Source organism: Equus caballus, chromosome 22 (genome assembly GCF_041296265.1).
Source record: "Equus caballus isolate H_3958 breed thoroughbred chromosome 22, TB-T2T, whole genome shotgun sequence".
Classification (NCBI taxonomy): domain Eukaryota; kingdom Metazoa; phylum Chordata; class Mammalia; order Perissodactyla; family Equidae; genus Equus; species Equus caballus.
Window position 1 is genome coordinate 33,109,098 of NC_091705.1, and position 25,976 is coordinate 33,135,073.

At 41.4% G+C, this 25,976-nt stretch overlaps 1 protein-coding gene across 17 annotated transcripts in view; it reads right to left on the minus strand.

Annotated features, from left to right (window-relative positions):
• Nucleotides 1-25,976, minus strand: part of PTPRT (protein tyrosine phosphatase receptor type T) — a 1,024,383-nt gene that overhangs the window by 351,708 nt on the left and 646,699 nt on the right. For all 17 annotated transcript variants that reach the window (XM_023626585.2, XM_070247923.1, XM_070247921.1 and 14 more), the window contains 2 exons: nt 19,497-19,793; nt 381-490 (listed from right to left, as the gene is read on the minus strand). In XM_023626585.2, the coding sequence (XP_023482353.1) occupies nt 381-490; nt 19,497-19,793 (407 nt within the window). The remainder of the gene's footprint in view (nt 1-380; nt 491-19,496; nt 19,794-25,976) is intronic.

Below are 25,976 nucleotides of genomic sequence, written 5' to 3' on the forward strand. Positions count from 1 at the left end.
CTGATATGGGTAGGATGAGCATCATGTGAGAATTGCAGTTTTCCAGATGAACTGTAACTACTGTTTGCCAGGCCTGGGTCTTCGCAGGCAAACTGGGGTAATCTGACTCCCTGAGTCCTGACCCCTTTGCTGAAGAGATCAAAAGTCACCTCAGTGCATGGCATGTCCAATTGTCTTTGTCACTGGGGCCATGAAGACACCTCAACAGTACATGCTTATGTTTTCCTCTCACTGTATTGTCAGAAACCTTTTGGTAAGTTGAGTCTCACTCACCTCCATGTCCTCAATAGAGCTTTGCACACAGTAGGTATTCACCAACTTCCAGCTGAAGTCAATTGAAAAAGCCAAGGCAGCTGATACAGCAAAAGGGACCACCTTACCTCATAGAGTGTGATGACCCCATTGGTCTCATTGGGAGGTTTCCACTGGATGTAGATCTTCTCCTCAAAGGGCCCCCCTTGGATGGATTCTAGAGGAACAGCTCCTGGAACTACAGAAGGGAAAAGTTAGGAACTTAATGGTACCTTCTATCTCATTTCTCCAGCTCCATTGACCTAGAATAGGAGCCGGAGAAGTCTTCCTATAAAGGATCAAATAATAAACATTTTAGGCTCTATGGGCCATACAGTCCCTGTAGCAGTTACTCAACTTTGTGCTTGTAGCACAAAACAGTCGTAGACAATCAGTAAATGAATGGGTGAGGCCGCATTCTGATAAAACTTAATTTCTAAAAACAGGCAATAGGCTGGAGTTGACCCATGGGCCGTAGTTTGCTAACCCCTCTCCTGGAAGGCCAATGGCTTTTCATTTGCAGGCTGAGCAAGTTTGTTCTTGAACTAAACCTGACCAAGGTAGGGAGGGCATCAGTAGGCCCCAGACCTGCCAGCAGGTGGGATTTTGGAAGTAGCTTCTTTCCTTGGGATCGCTATTTGAGGAAAGAAAAGTGAGTTTCGCTATCGTTTTCCTAACCCTTCCAACATTTTTCCAGCTACAGGAAGTGCTCCCTCAGTTTCCTAATTCCTGAATACAGCAGGTACAATATGCCTTGAAACCTCAATCCAATTAGAAGCAGCTTGCCTCACTCCAAGAAAGCAGCTAGTTCATCTCACTGCTGAGTTGCCAATGCCTGGCACATGGTAGACCTTTAATAACCATTTGCTGTTTGGGCAAATAGGTGAATAAATGACCTACGCCAGCATTTTGCCCTAATGAGCAAAACCCTTCCTGGACTGCTTCTATACCCAGGTCAGTCTTCCTGCCAGCATCCTCCTGCTGGATTCCACCATCATTATGACAGTCTGGAGGATGCTGAACCATACAATGAATGATTCCCCAGACTTCCAGTTATAACCTTCTAAAAAATCATGAATTCATGTAAATCGTTACCTGATCTATTTATATTTTGGCATTAGAAAAGCAGGTATTTTTACTAAGCGCTTACTCTTTGACCAGAATTTTACATACATTACCTCATCTAAGTGACAGAACAGCTCTGCCCAGTATGTATTTTCTCCATTGAGCTGATAGAGAACCGAGGCTAAGAGAATTAAATAACTTGCTCAAGGTCATATGGCTCTTAAGTTGTAAAGAGGGAGCTGAACACCTGTCTGTGAGCTTCAAAGCATATACTCTTAATCATCACACTATGCCTCTCTAGATTTAGCCGTGACCATATGTTGGAATCAGTTCCCTATTGTTAAATTAAAACATATTTAGTTTTTGTCATTATGGACATGATACACAGAATCTGTTGAATATTAAGACTATACAAAAAGGTTAAAAAAAGAAAACAAAATCATTCATAATCCCCATAACTGCAGATATTTTTCCCGTATTTTTATGCCTATGCATATGTATATTTTAATTTTAAAAAGTAAACTCCTACTGTGTATGTTGTGTTGTGACCTTCTTTTATTGCTAAATAAATCACAGATTAAAAAAAAAATCCTTAAGTGCTCTTTGGGGCCATGCATTTTAATGGCTGCTCAGAGAAGGATACGACCCATTACAGTCACCAATCCTTTATTATTGGGCATTAAAGTTGGCTTGAATTCTTTACGATTATAAGTAACACTGCAATGAGCATTCTTATAAATAAGTATTTGCATGCAACTCTGCTGATGTCCCTAAGATAAATTCTTGGAAATTAATTTATTGGGCCAAAGTAGATGAACTACTTTACTTTTAATGCTTTTGACACATATTACTAGATTGTCTTCCAGAAAGTTTCTACCATTCTTGGCTCCCCAACAGAAGAATATGCCTATTTCTAATCCTTGCCAACACTGACTATTTAAAAAATTAAGTGTACGTGTGTGTATCTTTTTTAAAATGCTGGAGAGTGCAGATTTGTTTCTCTGTTTAATTGGCCATTTGCATCGATTCTTTTATGAACATGCTCTCTATACCCTGTGCTCATTTTCCTGTATGGCTCTTCATTTTTGCTCATCGTTGTCTTACGGGTTTGTAATTATAATCTGTTTTTAAGGACATAGCTTTTTTGCATAGGTTACAAAAATTTTTGCCAGTTTTTTCATTTGCTTTTTAAATCTTTTAGGTGTGTAGGAGCTTCTAAGTAGTCAGATCTCTTATTGCTTCTCCTTATCCACTAATTGTTTCCACAAATATTTGTTGAATATTTAATATGACCAAGGGACTGTGGTGGACACGAGGGGTACACTAGTGACAGAGAAAGATATAGTCAAATTCTTGATAAAGCTTGTATTCTGGAAAGGGAGACAGACATTAAATAAATAATTACACTCCTAATTAATTTTCTTAAGTTGTTATCAGGACTTTGAGGTAAAGGTACAAGGTGTTGGGAGAATTATAACAAGTAGAAAAAATCTAGTCTGGCAAGTCAGGATAATACGTGGAAAATAAGTGAGAGTTGATGGATAAATAGAAGTTCCTAGGGCAAAAGGGTGGAGAATGGATGTTGAAGTGTGATGAACACCATTGTGAGGGCCAGAGGGGAAGCAGAAATGCCACCCTGGGGAGAAAAGATGGTAGCTTGGACTAGGGCAATGGTAGTAGAGAAGAGAGCAGGCTGTGTAGGAGATTTGAGGGTGCCAAACTAACATGATTTGGTGGTGATGGATAAGGGTGAAGGGGGGAAGAGATGTGTCAGGGAAGCTCCCAGATCTTCTGTTTTATACAACTGGGGTGGATCAGAGAGTTGTTCACAGAGAGGGAGCCTAGAAGAGGACTAGTTTTGGAAAGGAAGCTGGTGAGCTCAGTTTTTGCCATATTTCATTTGAAGTGTGTGTCAGACACCCAAGTGGCGATGTTGAGTAGTAACTGGATATATGAGACTGGGATCAATGTTTAGAAATTGAAACCATGGGCAGGGAATAGATCTTGTAGCAAGAGTGTAGAGGGGAACAAAAAAAGCAGGTCTAGGGGCCGTCCCCCCGGCCGAGTGGTTGGCTCCACTTTGGCGGCCCGGGGTTTCGCTGGTTTGGATCCTGAGTGTAGACATGGCACCACTCATTGGGCCACACTGGGGCAGTATCCCACGTGCCACAACTAGAAGGACCCACAACTGGAGGGATTTGGGGAGAAAACACAGAAAAAAAAGCAGGTCTAGGACGAAAACAAGAGGAACTCCAATCTTAACAATTAGGATAAAACAAGGAAATGGAGAAACTGGGAGGCCATGTTCAGAGAAACAACCAGAAAACCAAAAAAGTGAGCTGTGATTGAAGCAGACAAGGGAGGATCAAGAAGGGACTGCTTAACAGCAACAGATGTGGCTGAGTAGTCAAGTAATATGCAACCTTATGTCTCCCCATTGAATTTAGCGTCTTCAAGGTCACTTGTGACCCGAGCAAGAGTAATTTAGGGAGAACGTTGGTGTCACAAGTCATCCTGCAGTGGGTGGGGATGAGAGTGGAAGGGGAGCGATTGTGCTGAGACAAGTAAACTATTTTGGCTGTGAAAGGGAGGGGAATGCAAGAAGAAGCAGGGATGACACATGGAACCTAAGTAGTGCCCTCTCCCAAGACGGGAAAAATCTAAAACTGAAGTAAGAGGTAGAAAGGTGGGAAAGAGAGAGAGAATAACTGACATTGGCAGGGTCCTTAAAAGGCAGGAGCAGGGCAGGTGGAAAGAAAATACTTTCCCCTCTGTAAGATAGGAGAGGAAAGAAACGTGCAGATGATCTGGAGGGGGAGTTGAGCTGTCCTAATGCCTCCATTTTCTTGAGAAGAGAGGGTAAAACCATCTACCAAAAGTGCAGTGGAGGAGGAGTTTCCTCGGGAATTTGGGAAGAGTAGAGAAGGTTTATTCACTGAGAAGTGGAACGCAAGCTGAATACAGAGATGCTGACACTTTAATCCATCTGGAATCTATCTTACATATTGTACAAAGTAGAAATCTAACTATAGTTCTTTAGAGTTTTCTTAAGACAATCAATTGACTAAGTCAGAACTTCCTCCAGTGATTTAAAATGCCATTTTATTACCATGTTAAATTATTATACATCCTGGCATATGTTGTGTGGCTTTCTGTTCTATTTCATTGAGTCATAACTTCTACTCTGACAGTATCTCTCTGTTGTGTTGATATAACATGCTCTGATAGTCAATAGAACAAGTCTTTTTCTTTTATTGTTCTTCATTTGCAAAGTTTTCTGGGCTACCACTATTCTTTTATTCTTACAGAAGAAATTTGGAATAATTTTATGAAACTTCAAAAATGTGCCACCAAAATTTTTATTTCAGTTGCATTCTTCACTTCTTTGGGGGGCAAATGACACCTTTTTATAATGCGTACTCCTACCAGTAATACTGTATAATCTTTATTTATTAATGTTTCTTTTTAGCTCCCTCAGTTGAAAAAGATATTTTTTTAAAATTTCTTACAAATTGTATTCCTAGGACTTCCTTACTTTTGCTCATATTATTTTTGCATTATATTAAAAAGTTTCTCTTATAAAACATATAAGATAAAAGTATATGTAATAAATGCACAGCTTAAAGAATAATTATGAAATGAACACACATATACCCGCTATCCACTCTCAGAGATAAAACATCACTGTATCATTGAAGCATCCTGTGTGCCCACACTGTTGACTTCTTCTCTCTTCCCTCACCAAAAAAAAAAAAATCGTATACTATCCCGAATTTTATATTTATATTTATATATATTCTCTTTATATTTATTTGGAGTTATAAATATATACATTTATCCCAAGACAAAATACCATTTAGTTTTTCCTGGTTTTCTTTACATATACATGGAATTGTGTGTTTGTATTGTGCAATTTGCATGTGTCACTCAACATTGTTTTGAGATTCATCCATGTTGACACATGTAGTTGTATTTCATTCATCTCCATTTTATGAATATAGTCTTATTTATTTTACCATCTACTATAGATATACATTAAAGCTGTTTCCCAGTGGGGCTATCTTAGAGCACTGCTCCTATGAATATTTTTGTACATTCACTTGAACATATACAAGATTTCATTAAGGTACACGTAGGAATGGGATTGGTAGACTAAGGGCATATATATCTTCAGTTCTATGAGCAATGCCAAATTAATTTCAAAAGTGGTGATAGCAATTTATACTCCCTTCAGCAACGTTCTAAAGGTTCCCACATCTCTACATCCTTACAAACACGTGGTATTGTCAGGTTTGTAAATTCCAGATGATCCAGTAAGTGTGCAATGATCCTTCATTGAGGTTTAATTTGCTGTTACCTATTTGCTAAAGAGGCTGAGCATCTTCTACTGTTTCTTGGGCATTATTGTCCTTTTCTTATTGATTTGTAGAAGTTCTTTGCATATCTTTGTTATTGATCCTTTCATTGGCTATATGTGTTATAAAAATCTCTCAGTTTGTGTCTTCCTTTTCTTTTTATATCACCTTTGGATAAATACACAGTTCTTAAACTTGTAGTCAAATCTATCAGAGTTTTTCTTTTTTTGCATGGGAGAAAGAAAGACTTAATAACTTAATTGTGGTAATCATTTCACAATGTATATGTATATCAAATCATCATGTTGTACATCTTAAATATACAGTTTTATTTATCAATAAAGCTGGGGGGAAAAAAAGACTTAGTGGCGGATCCTGTTGGTGCCCCACCCATATACTAACCCTTCAGTAAAACACTTGCTGCTCTACTGAAGGCTGTGAAAGCAAACCTGGTCTCCACACAGAGCAAGCAAGAAGTGCCAGAGTTAATGCCCCAAAACTCCTTCAAGTAATGAAAGACAATGAAAAGAAAGGTGATGGATGAATATCCTAGTCCTTATCACTCGGTTGCATTCACTCTGAGACATTTTCTATTAATACTTCTCAAACTAGCTCAAATACTGAAATCTTAGTTATTTCCAACCCACTGTGGATCAATATTATCATAAAGTACAAAAAAAATGAGTAATAGGAAAGTAAACTCAAAAAGTAAAAGTGAAATAAAAAAACAGAAAATGCAAGCTCCTCTCTTTTAAAGACTTATTCTCTGTTTCTGTAATTATCTTGTCATGGACCAGAAAGACTTCCTGAGTCTATGCTGGTCCCTGGATCACATTCGGAGTGGCACTGTTCTAAAACCCAGTTATTCACATGGTAATTTTCTTGATAACACACCTTGTATTGGCATCTTCCCCTTCCCTGACTCTCTTCCTCACTTCCTTATCAGTGTGGCCTGGACCATCTCCTAAACAAACTACTTGCATGTGAATGCTTATCTCAGGGCCAGATAAACTCAAACAAAAATAATAAATGCAAACAAAATATTAGCAAATTTAGTATTTAGATGCCTCTTATTCTTCTTTAAGAAATCCTTTCTCTACCCTGAGGTCATAAGAATATTCTCTTAGATTTTCTTCAAACGGTTTTAAAGTTATGCCTTTTATAAAATGTCTTCAACTCATCTGCAATTGTGCTTTCATGTATAGTGTGAGGTAGGGATCCAGTTTCAATTCTTCCTCCCCATCCCAGTACCACTTAATGAAAGAAAATTTTATTGACTCAAGTGATCTGCCATGCTGCCTTTGCCTTCCGTCACATTTCCACAGATGTACAGGTCTATTTCTACGTTGTCTCTATTTTGTTCAATAGTTCTATTAGACTATCCCTGTGTCAATACCACAATACCACTATCTTAGCTATTCTTGCCTTTTTTCCTTGCATGTACACTTTACGACTAGCTTGTAAATTTTCACAAAATGTCTGATTTTTATATCAAAACTGCATGAATTATAGATCAATTGGGAGATAATTTATGTCTTTATATATTATGTCTTTATAATATTGAGTTTTCCAATTCATAAACATGGCATATCTCTTATTTAGATCTTTAATGTTTTTCAGTGCCTCATACATTTATAAATACTGTACATCTTGAAAACTTTTGTTACATTTAGTCCTAAATACTATATATTTTTGTTGCTATTGTAAATAGTATATTTTTAAAAACTACCACATTCTTGCTAGGTGACTGGAAATGAAATTGACTTTTTAATGTTGACTTCTTTGGCAAACACGCTATATTCTCTTATTAATTCTAATAATTTGTGTCCAAATTTCTTTGGATTATCTAAGAAAATAACCATAGCATGTGCAGTGAATAGCAGTTTTGATCTTTTCTAATCTATATAACTCTTTATTTAATTTTCTTGTCTTCAACCAGAGCCACCAGTACAATATTTGGTAGAGAGAATGATAAGCATCTGTGTTTTTTCCAATTTTAAAGAAAATGATTTTATTATTTCATCCTTGAGAATGGTGTTTTCAGGTTTCTTATAGTTACTCTTTATCAGGATAAGAAGATCTTTTTCATTCCTGGTATACAAGGACAATTTCTTTTTAAATCATGATGAGCTTTAAGCAATGCTTTTTCTGTATCTATTGTAGTCACGATATGTTTTTGTCCCTCTCTTAGTTTGTTAATGTAGTGAATTACATTAATGGATTTGCTACTGTTGGACTAGTATTGATTTCCTGAAATAAACTATTTTTTTTCATAACTATATACAGTGCCGGACTGTTTGCTAATATTTTGTTTGGGATATTTGTATCTAATTATCCTTTTCCTCATAGTAAGCCTTTCTGGTTTTGATATCAAGGTTACACTGGAGGCACAAAATGAGAAGAGGCGTGTTCCTTCTGTTTCTGCTCTCTGAAAGTGCAGATGTAAGACTGGGGTTACCAGTGCCTTGAGTGTTTGTCTGACTGCATTTGTAAGACCATCTGGGACTGGTGTTTTCTTTGTCGGAAAAGTTTAAATTACTGATTCTATTTCTCTAATTGTTGTAGAATCATATGGTTTTCTTCTTTGAGTCATGCTTTTAAATTTATATTTCACTAGGAATTTTTCTGTATCCCCTAAATGTCAAATTTATTGGTATAAAAGGACATTTAGTATCCTCATATTTTCCTTTCTATTGTGAAATAACCACCATACAAGTGTATAAAACAGACATCTCATTAATTTATTAATAGTCAACCTCATACCCTCCAAAGGTAACCACTTTCTTAACTTCATAATAATCATGACCTTGTTCTTCATTATAGTTTTTACTCCTTAAATACTATAAATACTATAGGGTTTATTATTAAATAAAAATAATAAATATAATAAACAGTGCTAAACACTTTTACAAATATCTACCTGGGAGAACTAATGTCTTCACGTTATTAACTTCCATTCCATGAATATGTTCCATCGCAGGGTTTATTTATCTGTCCTGTTGAGAATGCAGATTAGCGTCTGGTTCTGTTTTTAAATCTTGTTTCTTGCCGTGATGCTTAGAGGACATTTGCTTTGCACTATCAGATTACTCCCCTTCAATAAGAATGGAAACCTGGTTTCATCTGGTAAACTTTCTTTATGCAACTTTACAAGAGGTGGTACGGGGTGGTCTAATTTGGTGGGTCAAAATGTGTTCTGTTAATGATTACATGAGTCCCTGTTTTAAACATTTCTAACCCAGAGGGAAAGGAAATGATTAAATATACTCATCCATTACTTGGCCAGATGAGGAGTCTGCTTGGCTGGGAGTGGGGGTTGGCGAAGAGGAAGGTTAGGGAAAGGAAATAACTAGGCAGCAGAAAGCTTCTTTTTGGTGAGCGGACTTTTTTGCTGTTTTGGGGGGCAGCCTGAAGTTACCTGGAACAATGTCCCTTTCTTTTTTTTATTATTATTTATTTATTTTTTATTGCAGTAACATTGGATTATAACATTATATAGCTTTCAGATGTACATCATAATATATTTCAAATTCTGTGTAGATTACATCATGTTCACCACCCAAAAACCAATTATAGTCCATCCCCTCACATGTGAGCCTAATCACCCCTTTTGCCCTCCCTCAACCCCGCCTCCCCTATGGGAACCACCAATCCAATTTCTGTTGCTATATGTTTGTTTGTCGTTGTTTTTATCTTCTACTTATTAGTGAGATCATATGGTATTTGACTTTCTCCCTCTGACTTATTTCACTTAGCATGATACCCTCAAGTTCCATCCAAGTTGTCACAAATGGCTGGATTTCATCATTTCTTATGGCTGAGTAGCATTCCATTATGTATATATACATCTTCTTTATCCATTCGTCCCTTGATGGGCACCTACGTTGCTTCCAAGTCTTGGCTATTGTGAATAATGCTGCAATGAACATAGGGGTGCATGTATCTTTATGCATTTGTGTTTTCAAGTTCTTTGGATAAATACTTAGCAGTGGAATAGCTGGATCATATGGTAGATCTATTCTTAATTTTCTGGGGATACTCCATACTGCTTTCCATAGAGGCTGTACCAGTTTGCACTCCCACCAGCAGTGTATGAGGGTTCCCTTCTCTCCACATCCTCTCCAACACTTGTTGTTTCCTGTCTTGTTAATTATAGCCATTCTGCCCAGAGTGAGGTGATACCTCATTGTAGTTTTGACTTGCATTTCCCTGATAGCTAATGATGTTGAACATCTTTTCATGGGCCTGTTGGTGGTCGTATATCTTCTTTGGAGACATCTCTGTTCAGATCTTTTGCCCATTTTTTAATTGGGTTGTTGGTATTTTTGTTGTTGAGATGTACGAGTTCTTTGTATATTTTGGATATTAACCCCTTATCTGATATACGGTTTGCAAAAATCTTCTCCCAATTGTTAGGTTGTCTTTTTGTTTTGTTGATGGTTTCCTTTGCTGTGCAAAAGCTTTTTAGTTTGATGTAGTCCCAACAATGTCCCTTTCTTTAACTGGATTGTCTCTTCCTAAGGAGAATCTTTCATTAACTCCCTCTCCTTTCCTTATTTATATCCTTATTTATTCACATGTAGGCTTGGAGTGAGAGCTCTCTTCTGCTCTGAGGACTGGCATATAAAGAAGCCCACAACATTGAGATCTCCCCATCCTCCACTCCCATCCACCAGCTCCATGGCCCACCCTTGCCTTCAGCCCTCGTCAGTCATATACATATTGAAGGATGAGCAAAGAGAATGTGTCGATAGATGGGATCTTTGGAGAGAGCAGGGCTGCTGCTTCGCACAAAGCAAGGGGGCACCAATCATAGAGAATACAGGGTGAAGGGTGTTCCCTGGAGTTGTACAATGCAGGAACTTGGGAGTGATAAAAGTGAGGAATCACGGTGTTTGACTCAAGCCACTAGTAAACTGGAGTCGCCATTAACAGAGATGGAGAAGAATGAGATTGGCGGTGCTTGAGGGATGATGAGGAGGTCAGCTCCGGATCTGTTTAATTCCAGAGGCCATTAGCCATCCAGGTGGAGAGGTTGAATGGGCAGTGTGACTCTGGAGGGCAACAGAGAGTCTTGCCTGGAAATATCAATTGGGGAAATCTTTAGCATATGGATGGATTCTAAAGCCAAGAGACTGGAGGAAATAATTAGGGGAATGAGTGTGGATCAAGGGTCAGCAAACTATGGCTTCAGCCAAATCCAACCAGCTGCTTGTTTTGTAAATAAAATTTTACTGGAACACTACTGCTCTCATTCACTTATAGGATCAGAGTGAGAGGTTTGAAATCGAGATTATAGACGTACTATAGGTTATTTTAATATAGTCCCTTGCCCAAGACTAACAGAAATTTTGCACAGATTCCTGATTTGGTTTTTCCTAGTTATACACCCTTGATTAAAAATCTGTCTGCCGTGTCTGATATTGGCCACACATCACTTAGTATTGATCTTGACAGAAAGAAAGTTAAGTGCTTTACATATAGTAGACTTTCATGTGTACACTTTCAAGAGGCCAGTGGGATTGTCATCCCCATTTTACAGATGGGGGCACCCAAGTGTACAGAATGCAAGTAATTTAACCAAGGTTGCATAACAAAGTAGTGAATGGAGCCTGGACAGAGCTCAGATCCTTCTGTCTCCAAAGTATTTTCTGAATCACCTCCTTCTTCTATCACCTGGTGGACATGTGGGTTCAGAAAGGCTGAAGGGCAGTCACGCCACCTGTTAGTGGCAAAGCCAGCATGTCTCAGCCCCGGGTCAATGTTCTTTTTACCATACCACATAACCACTTCACAGGTCAAGAAGTCCTTTTCAATGAAGCAAGCTAATTTTCTTTTGATTCAACCGGGTTTTGTTTTGTTTTTTTTTCCACTCTTTCATTGTGAAAAGACTTCTGGGGGAAAGATTCCTTTTTTGCCTTATCTTCTAATTCTGTGTCACTTTACCCTTCATTTTTCTTTATAATTCTTTAATGAATCCACATATTCCCGTTCCACAATTTCATTTCTTCTTCTATCTAACAGCACGGAACTTTCCATCCTTTTGACAGAGTTCTACAACAAAGGTTAATTACTTTATAATTTCATTCTCTTAAAAAAAAGCACACTAAAATTGCTAATTTTAACTGTGCTTCTTGTCAGTAAGTTCAGGTAAATTCACTGTAATTAAACCAGATGTTTTCTTGTGCCTAAAAGCCAGGTGGTAATTTAAGGGAAATTTTCATTTCAACATAAAGGAGGACAGAAGGTGATCCAGGGAAGTTTTCTCTTCTCCTTTCTTCCAATTCATTGTCATATCTGAAAAGTGGCGCTAACATGGTGAACTTGAAGGGTAGTTGTGAGAAGTAACAAGTCAGCTTATGTAAAAGCACAGAGCCCTGCACAGTCAACAGAAGTTTCCCTTCCTACTTATCCAGTCTATTCATTTGTTTTCTTTTGCCTCTTCAATCCAGGTGCCATATTTATTGATTAGTTGGTTGTCGTTCATATAAAGAAGCTCAGAACTAACTTAAAAAAAATCAAAATAATTTGAAAATTGTTCAGAGGCCACCAGAACCTGTAAGTGAGTCTTATGGAGAGAAGACAGATTTAGACAATTTCAATCCACTTGTGTTTTCCAGTCTTGATGGAGAAAAGGTAATCTTTTTCTGGATAAATTTTTACATCTTCAGACACCAAATACCTTTTTAATGGAACCATACAGTGGTGTGTTAAAAGGCGTTTCACAACCAGCTTTCCAGAAAACATAAAACACTATGTGTTTGCCAATTTCCATGGTGTAAATATCCCCATGATGGTCAGTTTCAAGAAATGAATGTGATGTCACCGAACTCAGAGGTGGGAAGAGAGACTAATGATTAGCTCTAGCAAGCCAGTATGACTTGGTTTTGAAGATCGCTAAATTATATTACACATATCCTCACTTTCTTAAACAGTGTGTATGAACAGGGCCCTGTGATATCTTGAAAGATACATGAACTTTGATGTCAGATATTCACTCATTCAACAAATACCTGATGAGCACCTGCCAAGTGCCAGGCAGACAATAAATACATATACATAGGTGTGTGTGTGTGTCTATATATATGCGCATATATATTTATATGTGCATGTGTTTCAGATAATGCTAAGTGCTATAGAAAAGAAGTAAAGTGGAGAGAGTGTTAGGGAGATTTTGGCCAGGTATAGAACTGTATATTAGATAGGGTTAGGGGAAAAAAATCACAGATAAGATTTTGGGATTTATTTATTGGCTCTGCCATTTGTCACTCGGTAGCCTTGGACAGGTTCCTTAAACTCTCAGAACCTCAGATTTCTCTTTCACACAACTGTATCAATAGCACCTACCCCACGGTATCTGGAGATTAACTGTGTGAATGAAGACACCCAGCACAACGCCTAGCTCACAGTGGGCCTTTGGAAACCATAATTGCATTTCTCCTTACCCTTCATGATATCTCAAGGTCATCTTTGTAAATGTCAAAAACGTACCAAGCTCCAATTAAGTGATACCTTCAGGACTCGCTAAGGTGTGCACAGCTTCTCACCCTTCCACTAAATGACCGTGCAGTGCGTTACTTACTGCCTTGTTGTTACTGCCTTTTATACCTTTCCTCTCACTTTCCTCTTGTCCGGATTTTATGTGTGACATCTTGTCACTATACGCGTACCTATCCCTAGCAATATGCATCCTCCTGCTAGCTTCCTGTGACCTGAGAACCCAGATGATTTGTCTGTTAGAAATGCATCGAACATACAGGTGCTCATTCCTCAGCTATATCGGTCCTCCTTACAATTCAAGTACATTTACTATATTAGAGGAAACAATATGTCTTATATGTGATTAATCATGTTACATATCAATTATATTAATATAGTATATCCTATATTAATTATAATCATATTTTATATAATTATTATAAATTATATGGGAGCCTAAATGTCCCTATTGTAAAATAAGAAAAATAAAAATAACACTGTTTGCTTTTTCACATTTGGTGTTAAGGTTAAATGAATCTACATTGCTGGTGAAAATGTAAAATGATACATCTTCTGTGGAAGAGGATCTGTCAACATCTAACGAAACTGCATATGCATTTACCTTTGACCCCAGCAATCCCACTATTAGGAATTTACCCTGAAAATACGTCTCCACAAATACCAAAGAACTTCTGCACAGGGCTGTTTGCTACAGTACTATTTGCCACAGGAGACCATGAGAACGACCCGAGGATGCACAGGACCCTGCTTGACTAAACCATGGTATAGCCGCATAATGAAGTCCCATCCAGCTATCAAAAAGAAAGACGCAAATCTGTACAACCCCATATGGAGGGATTTCTAGTATATATTAAGCGAACAAAAACATGAGATGCAGAGTATATCTATTATGCTATCTTTTATATAAAAAATAAGAGAAAGAGACATTTTTCCTTTTTTGCAAAATGAACTATAGGAAAGATAAATCTGAAATGAACAAAAACGGTTACCTTTCAGGTGTGGATAGAAACAGTGTGAAAGAGATAGAGGTGGTGACACTACTTCTCTGAGTGTACTTTTTTATATTGTATTTACTTTTGAACCATGCAACTGTTTTGATGTTAAAAAACAATGAAATTAAATAAAAAGGACGGGGGGGAGGGCAAACCTTAAAATGGAAACAAATGAACCTAATTGGGTATCAGATTGATAATATAACCATTCAGAGAAAACAATGAACCTTCGAACAGCCAGGATTTTGGATTCCTAAGGAGAGAAAAACTGCATAGAAAACCTTTAACCTAACCTCATAGCTTTCGTGTTTGTTAGAGTGATTGGCATTGTAATTCTGAAACTATTTTATACGTATTGCAGGATGCAGCAAATGAGAAAATATGCGGATGCTGGGAACCAGGGTTCTCACTGTGGGAGAAGGGAGGTATATGTATGGAATGAAGCAAGCACAGAAGAATCCTGAGATGCTGGATTTGAATGAGTATGAGCTCATGATTTAAAACAGATAATTCATATTCTTTAGCTCTACCCCCTTGAAGAGCCTAAAGGCCATAACACCCCACTAAGAACACCTAAGATATGTATCTTAGCGCCAAAATACCACAACCCACTGAAAGCAACCAGAAATCCTTAGATGAGTGGTTGACTTCAGGTCTGCCCCAGACCTGAAGGTCTAGTATCAAGGTAGTCTAGAATATTTCACTGTGCCAGAAGCAAGGAAGACTGATGAGAACATGTCAAAAGGACCTAGGAGCCAACTTGAAGGGACTCCCACTAGCCATATTTGAGACAATTCGAGCATCAAAAAGAACAATAATAGTAATGAATTTTAATACATCAAGTAAAAAAAAATCTATGAGTGAATATAGGGGTACTAAAAATGGGGAGAGGGATGAGGAGAGAAAAGCCCTTCTATAAGTAAGAATGCTCATTAATACATTTAGAGGGAATGTCAGGTTTAAAAATCACCCTTTTGTAAATACTAATGTAATAATTGATTCAGGTGAAGGTTATCAAGGAGTGCTAAAACCACTGTGTGAAAAGTTCCTGGGGTCTAGGACGCTCACAGGACCTGAAAGTATCGATGCATAGATTAGCTGATTTCCAAAGGGAAAAGGTCCCTTTTACAGTGCAGAGATTCGGTGGTCTCCATCTTATCTAAGTGACCAAATGGAGCATCACCGGTAGAGGCTCCCTGACATTATGTACCGCTTGACATGGTACAGTGAGAAATATACATCACCAATCCATGTAGCATTTTTGCCGAAAATGTCTCATATTCTGGTTTTGTCACATAAAATCAGGCTTAATGTTACTGGAGATGTAAATGTGGATTTTCTGTTTGATTATTTTTAAGTGAATACTAAATTTCTTAGATGTCCTATGGTATTGTGGATATGTAAGAGAACGTCCTTATACTGAGGTCATGTACACTAAAGAGATTAGAGGTCAGGTGTCATGGCTTCTGCAATTTTCTTTCAAATAGTTTAAAATATGATGTTTTTAAAATATAATATTTCCATATCATATAAATTACACATATGTATCGTATATATATATATATATATAAAAAGAAAATGCAGCAAAGTGTTAACAAATGTTGAATCTAGGTGAAGGGTTTACAGATCTACTTTGTACTATTCTTTCAATTTTTCTATAGATTTGAAACATTTCAAAGTAAAATCTTGGGTATGAGTCAATGAATGGAACACGCCTATGTGTTCCTAGCACAGAGTAGGCACTCAATAAATGGTAGCCAAAATGAGACCATCATCAATACCATTTTTATCTTTCAAGGCCTCCTCTATGCCATTTCATAGTCTTGGCTGCGGTCTGGATAAAGGTGGAGAAATAACCACTAAATAAGTGAGCCGTGGTTTTGTCTGAGACATTTGTGAAGAAGAGAGAAATAAAGAACCCATTTAGTCTCCTATCAACAGCTGCTTCCCAGCTGAAGCAACAGGGCTCAGTGGCCACGAGCCTCTCTCACCAGCTGTGGATTACTTTGCAGGCCCTCAGAGGCACTGGGGTGCTGAAATTACAAATTCTACAAATTCCCCAGAAGACAATTTTGTTGCATGGATGAAAGCAGCATGAGTCCAGTCAGCTCCATCTGAGAGGTTGTTCTTTGGCTCCCAGAGGGGGGTTTCAGTTAATCGACTAGAGCCAGGCACCATCCTCAGCTTGTCCTTGAGGTAAATGAGATCCCAGCAAACAGAAATGGTGTTTCTCCCCTCTTTAGAAGGAACCTAATTCTGGCATACAGAGGAGGCCTGTGCTGTTTGAGACCATCCTTCAGCTTAGTGGTTCCTGAGACAGGGCCTCAAGATGGCTACAAGATTGAGGACTGGTGTCCTGTATGTTGGTGTTTTTAATATGATAAAGTCCACAGATCTCGGTAGAGTAGGAATTGATGTTTTATTAATGGTTTTTAATTAAAATTTAATGTCAACGCATTGCTGCTCTCACGTTGTTTTGATAGAGGTTTTGTGATTTTTTCCTGGTGACAAGGAGGATAAAGGGAGAGGTTAAGACATGCCTTAAAGATAAGACTTGGGATGTGCTGTCGCACACATAGGTGATATTCAAAAAGCAGCCCAAGGTGGGCCCAGCATCCTCCAAGAAACACCTTGAGTTGCTCCTGGGCCAAACCCTATCATTCATCTCTGAGTCCTGAATTTTTACGCTGCTTTTCAACAGGGGCTCCTCTCTGTCTAACAACCAGGGGGACCCCAGGAACGCTTGTCACTAAACCACCCTTCTCGCCCTGATTCTGCTTCTCAGATCAGGTACCAATCACATTGCCACTCCTCGAGAGTCTATGTCATATTTTCTACAACCTTGTGGAGTGGATGTCTAGAGCTCTCGGGGGATTTCCTAGGACATGTGGGTGATTTCCGAGTTTCTTGTGCTAGAGGAGCCTTTGTCGAGAAATTTTTTTTCTGGATTTAGTGCAAATATAGTAGCACATTTATTGAAAACTTACAATCTGCTGGGCATTTTTCTACTGTCTTTGTATACCATCCCTTTTAGTGAGCACAACAACCTATAAGGTAAGTACTATTATCATCCCCATTTTAGAGATGCAGAAACCAAGGCACTGAGAGGTTAAGTGACTTGTCCCAGGTGCATTTGGCTCCAGAGTCCGCCTTCTCAAATAGCGCACTCTTCTACCTGCTGGAAGAAGGGGCTGTATGTGTTTGAAACAACGGAGCCAGACCTAGGGAAAGGTCTGGCAGCTTTATCAGAAGCCAAATCCAGGGCCACAGCCCCTGGGCTGCAGAATAAGGGCAAGAAGGAATGCCCAACTCATTCTGCTGGAGGCTGGATGGGAGTGGGTTCACAGGAAGTAGAGTGCTCAGATCACCTGGAGAAGTTCATCCAGGGGGAGCTGTACCCACAGAAGACTAAGGTTCATTGAAAGGCAGGAAGGTGGGGGGCCAAGGTGACAGAGGCTAAGTCCCCACTGCTTTTGCTACCTAGAAGCATGGTCTGCAGGGGCTGAAAAGAAAGTGGCTGCAGGGGTGACTTTAAAGGGGGTCAGGAAGGGCAAACCCTTCCTGTGAAGGTATTTTCTTTGTGTAAAACTTGCAGTTCTAGCATAGGACTTAGAGGGGAATGAGAATCGGGGGTCCAGGGGAAAAGAGGCTGGCGCTCTTTCCTCTGTCTCCTTATGGGAACTTGCAGCTGAAGATATGGATCTGGATCCCACCAAGGGCCATCACTCAGGGGTCTTTGGACTGACTTTTATGAAACAAGAGTATAGAGAGGATTGCCACGGTAGAGGTTCTGCTTTGAGGTTCTAAGGCTAATCTGTGTCAAGTTGGGGTATTTTCTTCATGTAGCTGACAATGACAGTGCTCTGCCCAGATCCCTTCTGATCTCTTTGTACCACTTTTGTGCCCCTTGATCTTTTGCCTGCACGTGCAAAGAGCCAAAAGTTCCTGACAATTTACTTTCCAATCCTCCTTCCCCATCCTAGCCCTAAACATTGGCCGGCAGTTCCCTTCTCTGATTTGAAACAAGAGTGATGCATACCTGCCCTGTGGAGTTCTGTAGGCTCAGGTCGCAGACCCCCTTTGCTGGACTTGGCCTGAAGTTGTATCTTGGCTTTTTCTCCTTCCTTGTCCTGCTTCCCTCACTCCCTTCCTAGTCTCCCCTGAGAACACTTCCTTAATCAATCACTTGCACACAAATCTTCACCTGAGAGTCTGATTCCAGGGAACTCACTAAAGTCACCCCACGGGGCCAGAGGCAGCCTGGCTAGAGGGAAAGCTGAAATAGGGCCATGGAGAAGTGTTTCCTAATGAAGTCCGAGAGCTGGCAAGTTGTTCTGTTCTCCCATAAATAAGATACCTGCTGTGGTGGAGTTACATGGTACATGCAATGGGAGCCTGAGTTGGAACACCCACGTTGGCTTGGGGCAGTCAGAGAAAGTTTCCTGGAGGAAGTAGCATGTAAGCGAAGACTTGAAAGATTAATAGAGCTTGTCGCACAAACATGGAGGGAAAGGCCATTCCAAGCAGGAGAAACGGCATGAGCAGGGAGGGAGGGGCGGGAAAGGTGATGTGTTCCAGCAGGTACACATGGCTCTATGTTCCTGGAGTCTCAAGTTAAGAACCAGGTTGGAAGATAAACTGCAGGAAGCAGACATCAGAATCTTGTAGGGGTGGACGGGGGAGTGGTGGAGTGGGAGGAATGGAGGCCCCCAGGCTGACTTTATCTTGAGTGACTAGATGAAGGTCATTGAGATGAGGAACACCGGGAGAGAAGTCAGCCTAGAAGAGCTTAGTTTATTTTTGGATACTTTGGGTTGAGATGCCTGGAGGACATCCAGGTGGGAATTCAGTTCTGGGTACATTCAACGTATGCGCTAAGCTCTTTATATGTACTTTTTGATTTTAATTCTTAGAGTCCAGAGTTGTCTGACTCCCAAACTCAACATGTTTAAACTGTGCGATCCATATACACTGTCTCTTTCAGGATGCATCAACGTGGTTAAACGTTGGGCATAGAAGGTGGTATAAAGTGAGAAGAGGGATGGGGATGTAGAAACGTCAAACTTGAGTGTGTGTCTGTGGCAGAGCTACCATTATCCATGGGAACAGCGCCCCCTGGAGTTGTGTAATACACAGCCTGCATGGTCCTTTATTGAAGACCTTGGAAAAGAGGCAGATACAGACGGGGAGATTAAAGATTCAGGAAAAATTAAAACCTCATAACTGACAGGTATGGCCCCGTGAGCATGTCCAACATTCTCCATTCCAAAATAAGCGCGCCTCCCTCACTCACCGTCCTCCTCCGTCTGCACCACCAGCTCCTCACTCTCCATCCGGCCCTCCGGGTTGGACAGCAGCAGCCTCAGCCGGATGGTCATGAATGGGCGCAGGCCACGCAGGGTATAGTGGGAAGATGTCTGGATGACCTCCTCAGCCTCATACTGCTGCTGGTTGAACACGTACTGGTACTGCACCGTGAGGTTGTAGCTGTGGCAGCGGGTCACCGCATAGCCAAAGGGCTCCCACTGCAGGGTCAGCTGCCGGGCTCGGATGTCCACAATCTCCACATTCTGCGGACCGTGCACTGGATCTGCAAGACACACATGCAAGACACAAAGGCTCTCAGGAGACGGTCAGGAAGGCGGGGTTGGGTGTTTCACTAAAACAGAGGAGACCAGCACTTCAAACTTATCTCAACCACTCAGCCACTGCCTTCATGATTTTTGCCACATAGAATGTAACTGAATTAACATTTTTCTGTAAATCAAACTCCTTTTTCTTACTTAAATACATGCATCTGAATGAAAACATAACTATATAAAGGGAAAACCTGAATCACTTGCCCTGAATAAATGTTAACCATATAAATAAACCAATAAATAAACCATAAAAATAAATGCAAATTGCTAAATTTTTAAAGGTTCATCAGGGTTCCACTAAAAATCATCTTGGGGACCACCAACAGCAGACACAATACTTTGGGGATATACTAGTTTAGAAGGTTGCTGGGGTTCTGACCTGCCTCCTTACATTTAATCCGGGCACATCCTTTCCCCTTGGGAAACCAGCTCCCTCTCTTCAGTTAACTGCACCAAGGTGCCCAGGCTGGAAATTGAGCCGCATCCTCAACACACAGCACCCAGTCTATCCACATGGTCACTGTGACCTGTTGACTATGCCTTGGAATTTTCCTTCCTTTCAATGACAACACACTCATCATTTCTCAGCCCCCTATGACAGCCCTCAACCTCTCTTCCTCTCCTCGCCACTTTTTTCCAAAGAGGCCCCTCCAGGGACATCATTCTAAAAGCAGATCTGATCAGACCTTCTCACCCTAATGCTGTCTCCCACTCCATCCCTCCCTACTGATCTTGGCCCCAGATGCCCCATATATAGCACGGGCTATATCTTAGTTTATTATGAATATTCTGTTTATACTTTACCCAAATTAAATATGCGTTTTTGTACAAAACAGAGTATAACAATCAAAATAATTTTTTTAAATCCCCACGTATAAAGCTCATTCTGTAAGGTTTAGGCATGTATTATGATAGAAGCATAACTTCTTTTGTGATCAGCATCCTCATAAGTTCTTGTGTCACATTCTCTTAGCCAGGAGCAGCTAAGCACAGGCTAGAGATCAAATCAGTATATTTTCCCCCATACCACCTATAGGACCTACCAAGTTATACAATCTCTTTGGGTCCATTTTTTATTTTATTCGTAAAATGGTGATGATAATAGTAGCTAACTTCATTGGGAGGGGAGCAGGAGTTAAATGAGATGTGGTTTGAAAGCAGTTAGAACTGCACATGAAACTTAAGTATTTGATATATGGTAGTTTTTCTTTTGCAATAATAGGAATATAATAAGGTTTCATATGCTTTATCTACACTGAACATATTATAAGTGGCAGTGCTGGGTAGCATCCTTACGCAAAATAATGGATTCTATCATCTCTCCGGTCCCTTCAAAGCATTTAGGGATAAGGCTGCTTCTGCCAATGTAGCAATAAGAAAGGGACGGAGGACTTGATGCCAGCTGAATTCCTTGATTGGTCCCTGTGGGGAAAATGTCCTGGACTTGTGTCAGAGCCTTACCAAGGAACATACTTCAAAGTGGTCCTCTTTTGAGAAGGATGCCCAGAAATGTCAGGGAGCCTGGCAAACCTGCCCAGATCTGCTCATGTGCTGCTGGGGAGAGTGGACAGCATGGCCACAGCCCAGCTGAGAAGTTCACAGTCACTTTTATAGCCCCATTATTCATGCTCACAGGTCCTTTGTGTAAAGGAAAGCCAGCATCCCAAAAGCAAATGGGTGACTTTGAAAATGTGACATTGAACAAGCTGTGGCTGAGGATGCATCGCGCTGAGCCCACGTGGAGTAGGAGGTGAAAAGTATGGTCCCTATAGTTCGGGGTTATGATCTGGTGGGGCTGCCATGGCTGCTTGGTTTAACAACTCAGGACGCCATGAGAACAAATGCACAAGCACAGGGATAGTGAGAAGCTGCTTGCTTGAGAAGTCCAAGCATTCCCACGAGCCTTACCCAGCTGGAGCCTTTCTGCAAGTCCAGATGCTAGAACTTCCCTAGCTGGGAGGCTGCCCACCCTGCTCAGGATTCTTCCTACATTCTACATTCTACATTCTTCCTCTGGGTGTGCCTTCAAAACTGATGCCAAATCCCAATAAGATAATCACCCGCACTCATTAGAGACTAAGAACAGGAACATTTATGACCCTTTTAGGTCCACAGCTAAAACCTCATTTTGTCAAACATCTTAAGATGTGCCACAGCCCAAGTTAAATAAAATTTTGGGATCTCCAATATGCCCTTAAAGCACAAACAAAACAATAATAACAGAAACAATAATAACAAAACAAAACAATAATAACAGAACACCATTGATGGCCAGCAGCCACAGCACTGGGTTCTACCACCTGCATCACCGTGCAACCGTGTAAGGGAGGGCGTGTCAACCCACTTTACAGAAGAATAAACTGAGGCCCAGAGAGGCCCAGGAACTTGTATAGAGTAGCAAGGTCCGCAAGTGTGGTTTTGAACTTGTGTCTGTCTGACTCCACGCCTAGTATGTGAAGTCAGAAGATGAGCCTGGCCACAGGGGCCTGGAAAGAGAGCCTGTGTATGCTGTGTATGCACCCTGAGGAAAGAGGACACAGCCTCTCCCACTGCTCTCCTTTGCTCTGCCTTTCCCCTCCTGCTGGTGTTCAGCAATCCCCTCTCCCCACTGCAGTCCTCATTCACTTTGCCTCTTCTGTGAAGACTTCCTTGCTGAGGCCCTGGGCAAAGGTTATGGCTATTTCTTTCTCCTTTTATTAACTGTTTCCTTATATATTAATCATTTTCCGCTGTGACAGCTTTTTAAAATTGTCCCTGCTCACTAGGATGTGAGCTCCTTGAGAGCAGGGGTGCTCTCTGCTCATCACTCCAGCCCACGTCCACTGCAGGGACCTGCAGAGGAGGGTCTCGGTAAGCATCAGCTGAAAGGATGCTCTGTTTTGTAAATCTCACCCAAACCTGTGAGGAAAGCATCACTAGCCTCATCCTGGAGGAAACCAGAGTGAGGTGAAAGGATTGGACCAAAGCCACATAGTGAGTGGCACAGCGGAGATCTGAAGTCCTTGAGGGGCCAGCAGCTCTGTTTTCTCTGCACTGTGACACCATGAGGGACTGAGACAAGGGAAAGGACATAAACATGAGGCATGCCACAGTCATCAGGAATCTGGGGGAACCTGGGGAGAATGTAAGAAAGCCTAGAACTGTGAGGCAGAAATGGCTTGGTCCTCAGGAGCCTGAGGGCCTCCTGAGGAGACGGTGATTTGGAGACTTAATCATTTAGTGCTAAGCTGGCCACTGGCCTGTCCTCCCACCCCTCGTCTCCAGCTACTACAGTGTTCTCTCCACAGCTCACCCGTGGAGGAGTGCACAGAAACACTTTCTGCTCCTCTTAAAGGAAGGGGCAGGCAGGGGTGCCTTTTCAAAGAGGGCAAGGGATGTTGCAAGCCTGCTACAGAACAAAGAGATTTTCTCCCAGAGAGGGAAGGTCAAGACATGGGAAAAGTCACTTGGTCCCTCTGAAACACATGTGACTGATCGTCATCAGACAGGCCACAAGGAAAAGTGGAGCGGGGCAGAGAACAGCTTGAAGCCAGACTCTCACGCTCACTAGCTGTGTGAACTTGAGCAAAGACACTTCATCTCTGAGCCTCTATTTCCTCATCTACAAAGTGGAAATTATTGCAGTAATCTCCGAGGGCTGCTAATGAGTATAAAATGAACTATAAAGAGACAGAGAAAACTACCTCTGCCTAATAGGGGGCATTCCTCTTGGAGAGAATGGCCTTTCCTGGAGAAACGTCTTGGGAAGCTTGTTGGAGTGGAAGCTGCATTCTCAGAGCCTTGGGATCAGTTGTGCTCAGCCTTCAGAGGAAGAGAAAAATGAATTCACTGGATGCTGGGTTTGAATAGGAGAGGCTGGCGTGAACAAGATGGCAGAATGTTGGGTGGAGCCCAGTGTGACTGTTCTTCACGTGACGCCTCGATCTGCAGTAAGGTCCTCAAAATACCACAAAATGGTTTGCCATGACTGAACTTCCTGCAGATTCTAGAAAGGGTTGGGATCTGCATGCCTCACTTGGGCCAAATAAGATGCCACATGGGAACACAGGGACCAGACGCAAAGGGGACTCAAAATACAACCATATGTGTTACCAACAGATGATTTTGGGATTTCCCAAGGCTATGGAAATTAAGAGGTTTAAGAAATCTCAGTTCACGTGCAAATGGAAAGAAGACCTCTGGTGGACCTGTGAGTTGGATATGTGTAGGTGAAAGTGTTTTGTAAGTTCAAGAACTCCCCTTCAAGAAAGGGGAAGGCAGCGGCTATTTACCAAGCTGTAACTCTGGACGAAGAACTTTCACGCTGAAAGCAGCCCTCTGGCATAGAGAATTGAGGCCAACAAAGGGACATGACTGACTTAGGGCCACACAGACAAGTCCTCAGCTCTGGGCTCCCCTGGCACTTTGCACAGCTGCCCACCCACTCAGCATTTGTCACGCTTTCTAGGAACTGCTTGGTCATTTATCCATCACTCCTCCCAGGCTGCAAGGGACCATGTTCTGTTTGTCCAGCAAGCCCAGCACATGGTGCAGGGCCTGTCGAGGGGCCAGTTCTTGTTTGTTAAGCTGAGATGAACAGATGGTGATCTGTTCTTGGGAACTGAGCTCAGACCCCCTGACTCCACAGTCCCTGTTCTGAGCTCTCCAGCGCGTCATCAAGTCTTTAAGGTGAACATATCTATTTTTGGATTCAAGCAAGAGAATGTCTTGAAATTCTACACAATAGAAACTGGTTTTCAAAATGGTGATGGAAGCATTCATGCTTTCAATCTGACACCCCCCTCCCACACCCCGAAACCTCAGCTGCTGAACCCAGCTTCTGCTCCAGTAATTGCTGCAGCAGCGAGAATCTCAGGTTTACATTCGGGGTGGTGCAAACACATTGGAAATTGCTGAGAAAGCCTTGTGTGTGCAGTGGAGATTGGTTTGTTGAATTTACATCCCCCGTGTAAATATATCCAGGCCTAGGGCCTATGGTTTCTGCCTCCAGATAAGGCGCAGTCCACACGACCTTCTTGAGTAACAGCCTGCAGGCCAATGAGATGAGAAACAGTAGGAAGCGAGCGTGGCTTGTCTGGGAAGCTGGAAAATCTTCCTGTAATGGAAAGTCACAGTGGTTCGGCCTCTGGGTGTACTTTCTTTCTGCCCTTAGACTTGGCAACAGGGACCCTGTCCTGAGCCCTGCACCTTAAGGAGCACACTCTGGCTCTCTTCAGAGCGTGCCCTCTTCCTGGAGCAGGAGTCAGTGAGCCAACATGTCTACTGGGCCCCTGTGCTCCCCCTCCCAAACCAGGCTCCAGGCACCTGACACCCCAGAATTCCCTGCCCCAGTGGCCCAAACTCACTTCCAGGGTTTGTGGGAACCTCTTTCCTTGGTCTGCCCTTCCAAGATCAGACCATACTCCATGTGTGCACCCTTAGGCCCAAGGGGCGACCAAAGAATGGTTGTTTGTGGGGAGTGGACAGAGCTTGGACATGAGGATTAAGGTCTCCAGATACGTGTGCAAGAGGCCTTTTGTGAAGAGGGATGCAGGTGGGTGAAAGGGGAAGGAAAAGGGCCACAGGCCTCCGTTTGGATTCTTGCCCCAGACCCATCCGTGTCCTCACACATCTTAAGGACAGGGGTGTGTGTGTGTGTATGAGACTGACTCATGTCTTCGGAAGCTTCTTCATTCCTGTAGCTGCCTCTGGAATGCAGGTTGGTCCTCCTAACCTCTGATCACTTCTCCCCTTCCAAAATAAGATCTTACAAAAGTACCATTTCCTCCTGAAGGACTATTTTCAACCTAATATCGGAGCCCACCCTGCAACTTGCACCCTCCCACCCCCAAATTCCCTCCCTCATTTTCCAATGCTCACTCCTCTAACCCTACATTCCTAAAACAAAGTCTTGCATCCTGAAACCTTTCACACCTCCAAGCTTTTGCCCATTCTTCTCCCTGCTTGGCATGTTACCGGCAAATCCCTATGCAATATATTCAAGACCCAGCTCCAATGCCACCCTTTCCTTGTAACTTCCTCCAAAAGTCTTCCTTGCCCAAGCAGAAGGAATGCCTCCATTATCTGCTTTCTTGAACGCATTAGCACATTTCTTCCATAGCCTTTATCAAATTGCAGATTAATTGTTTATATTT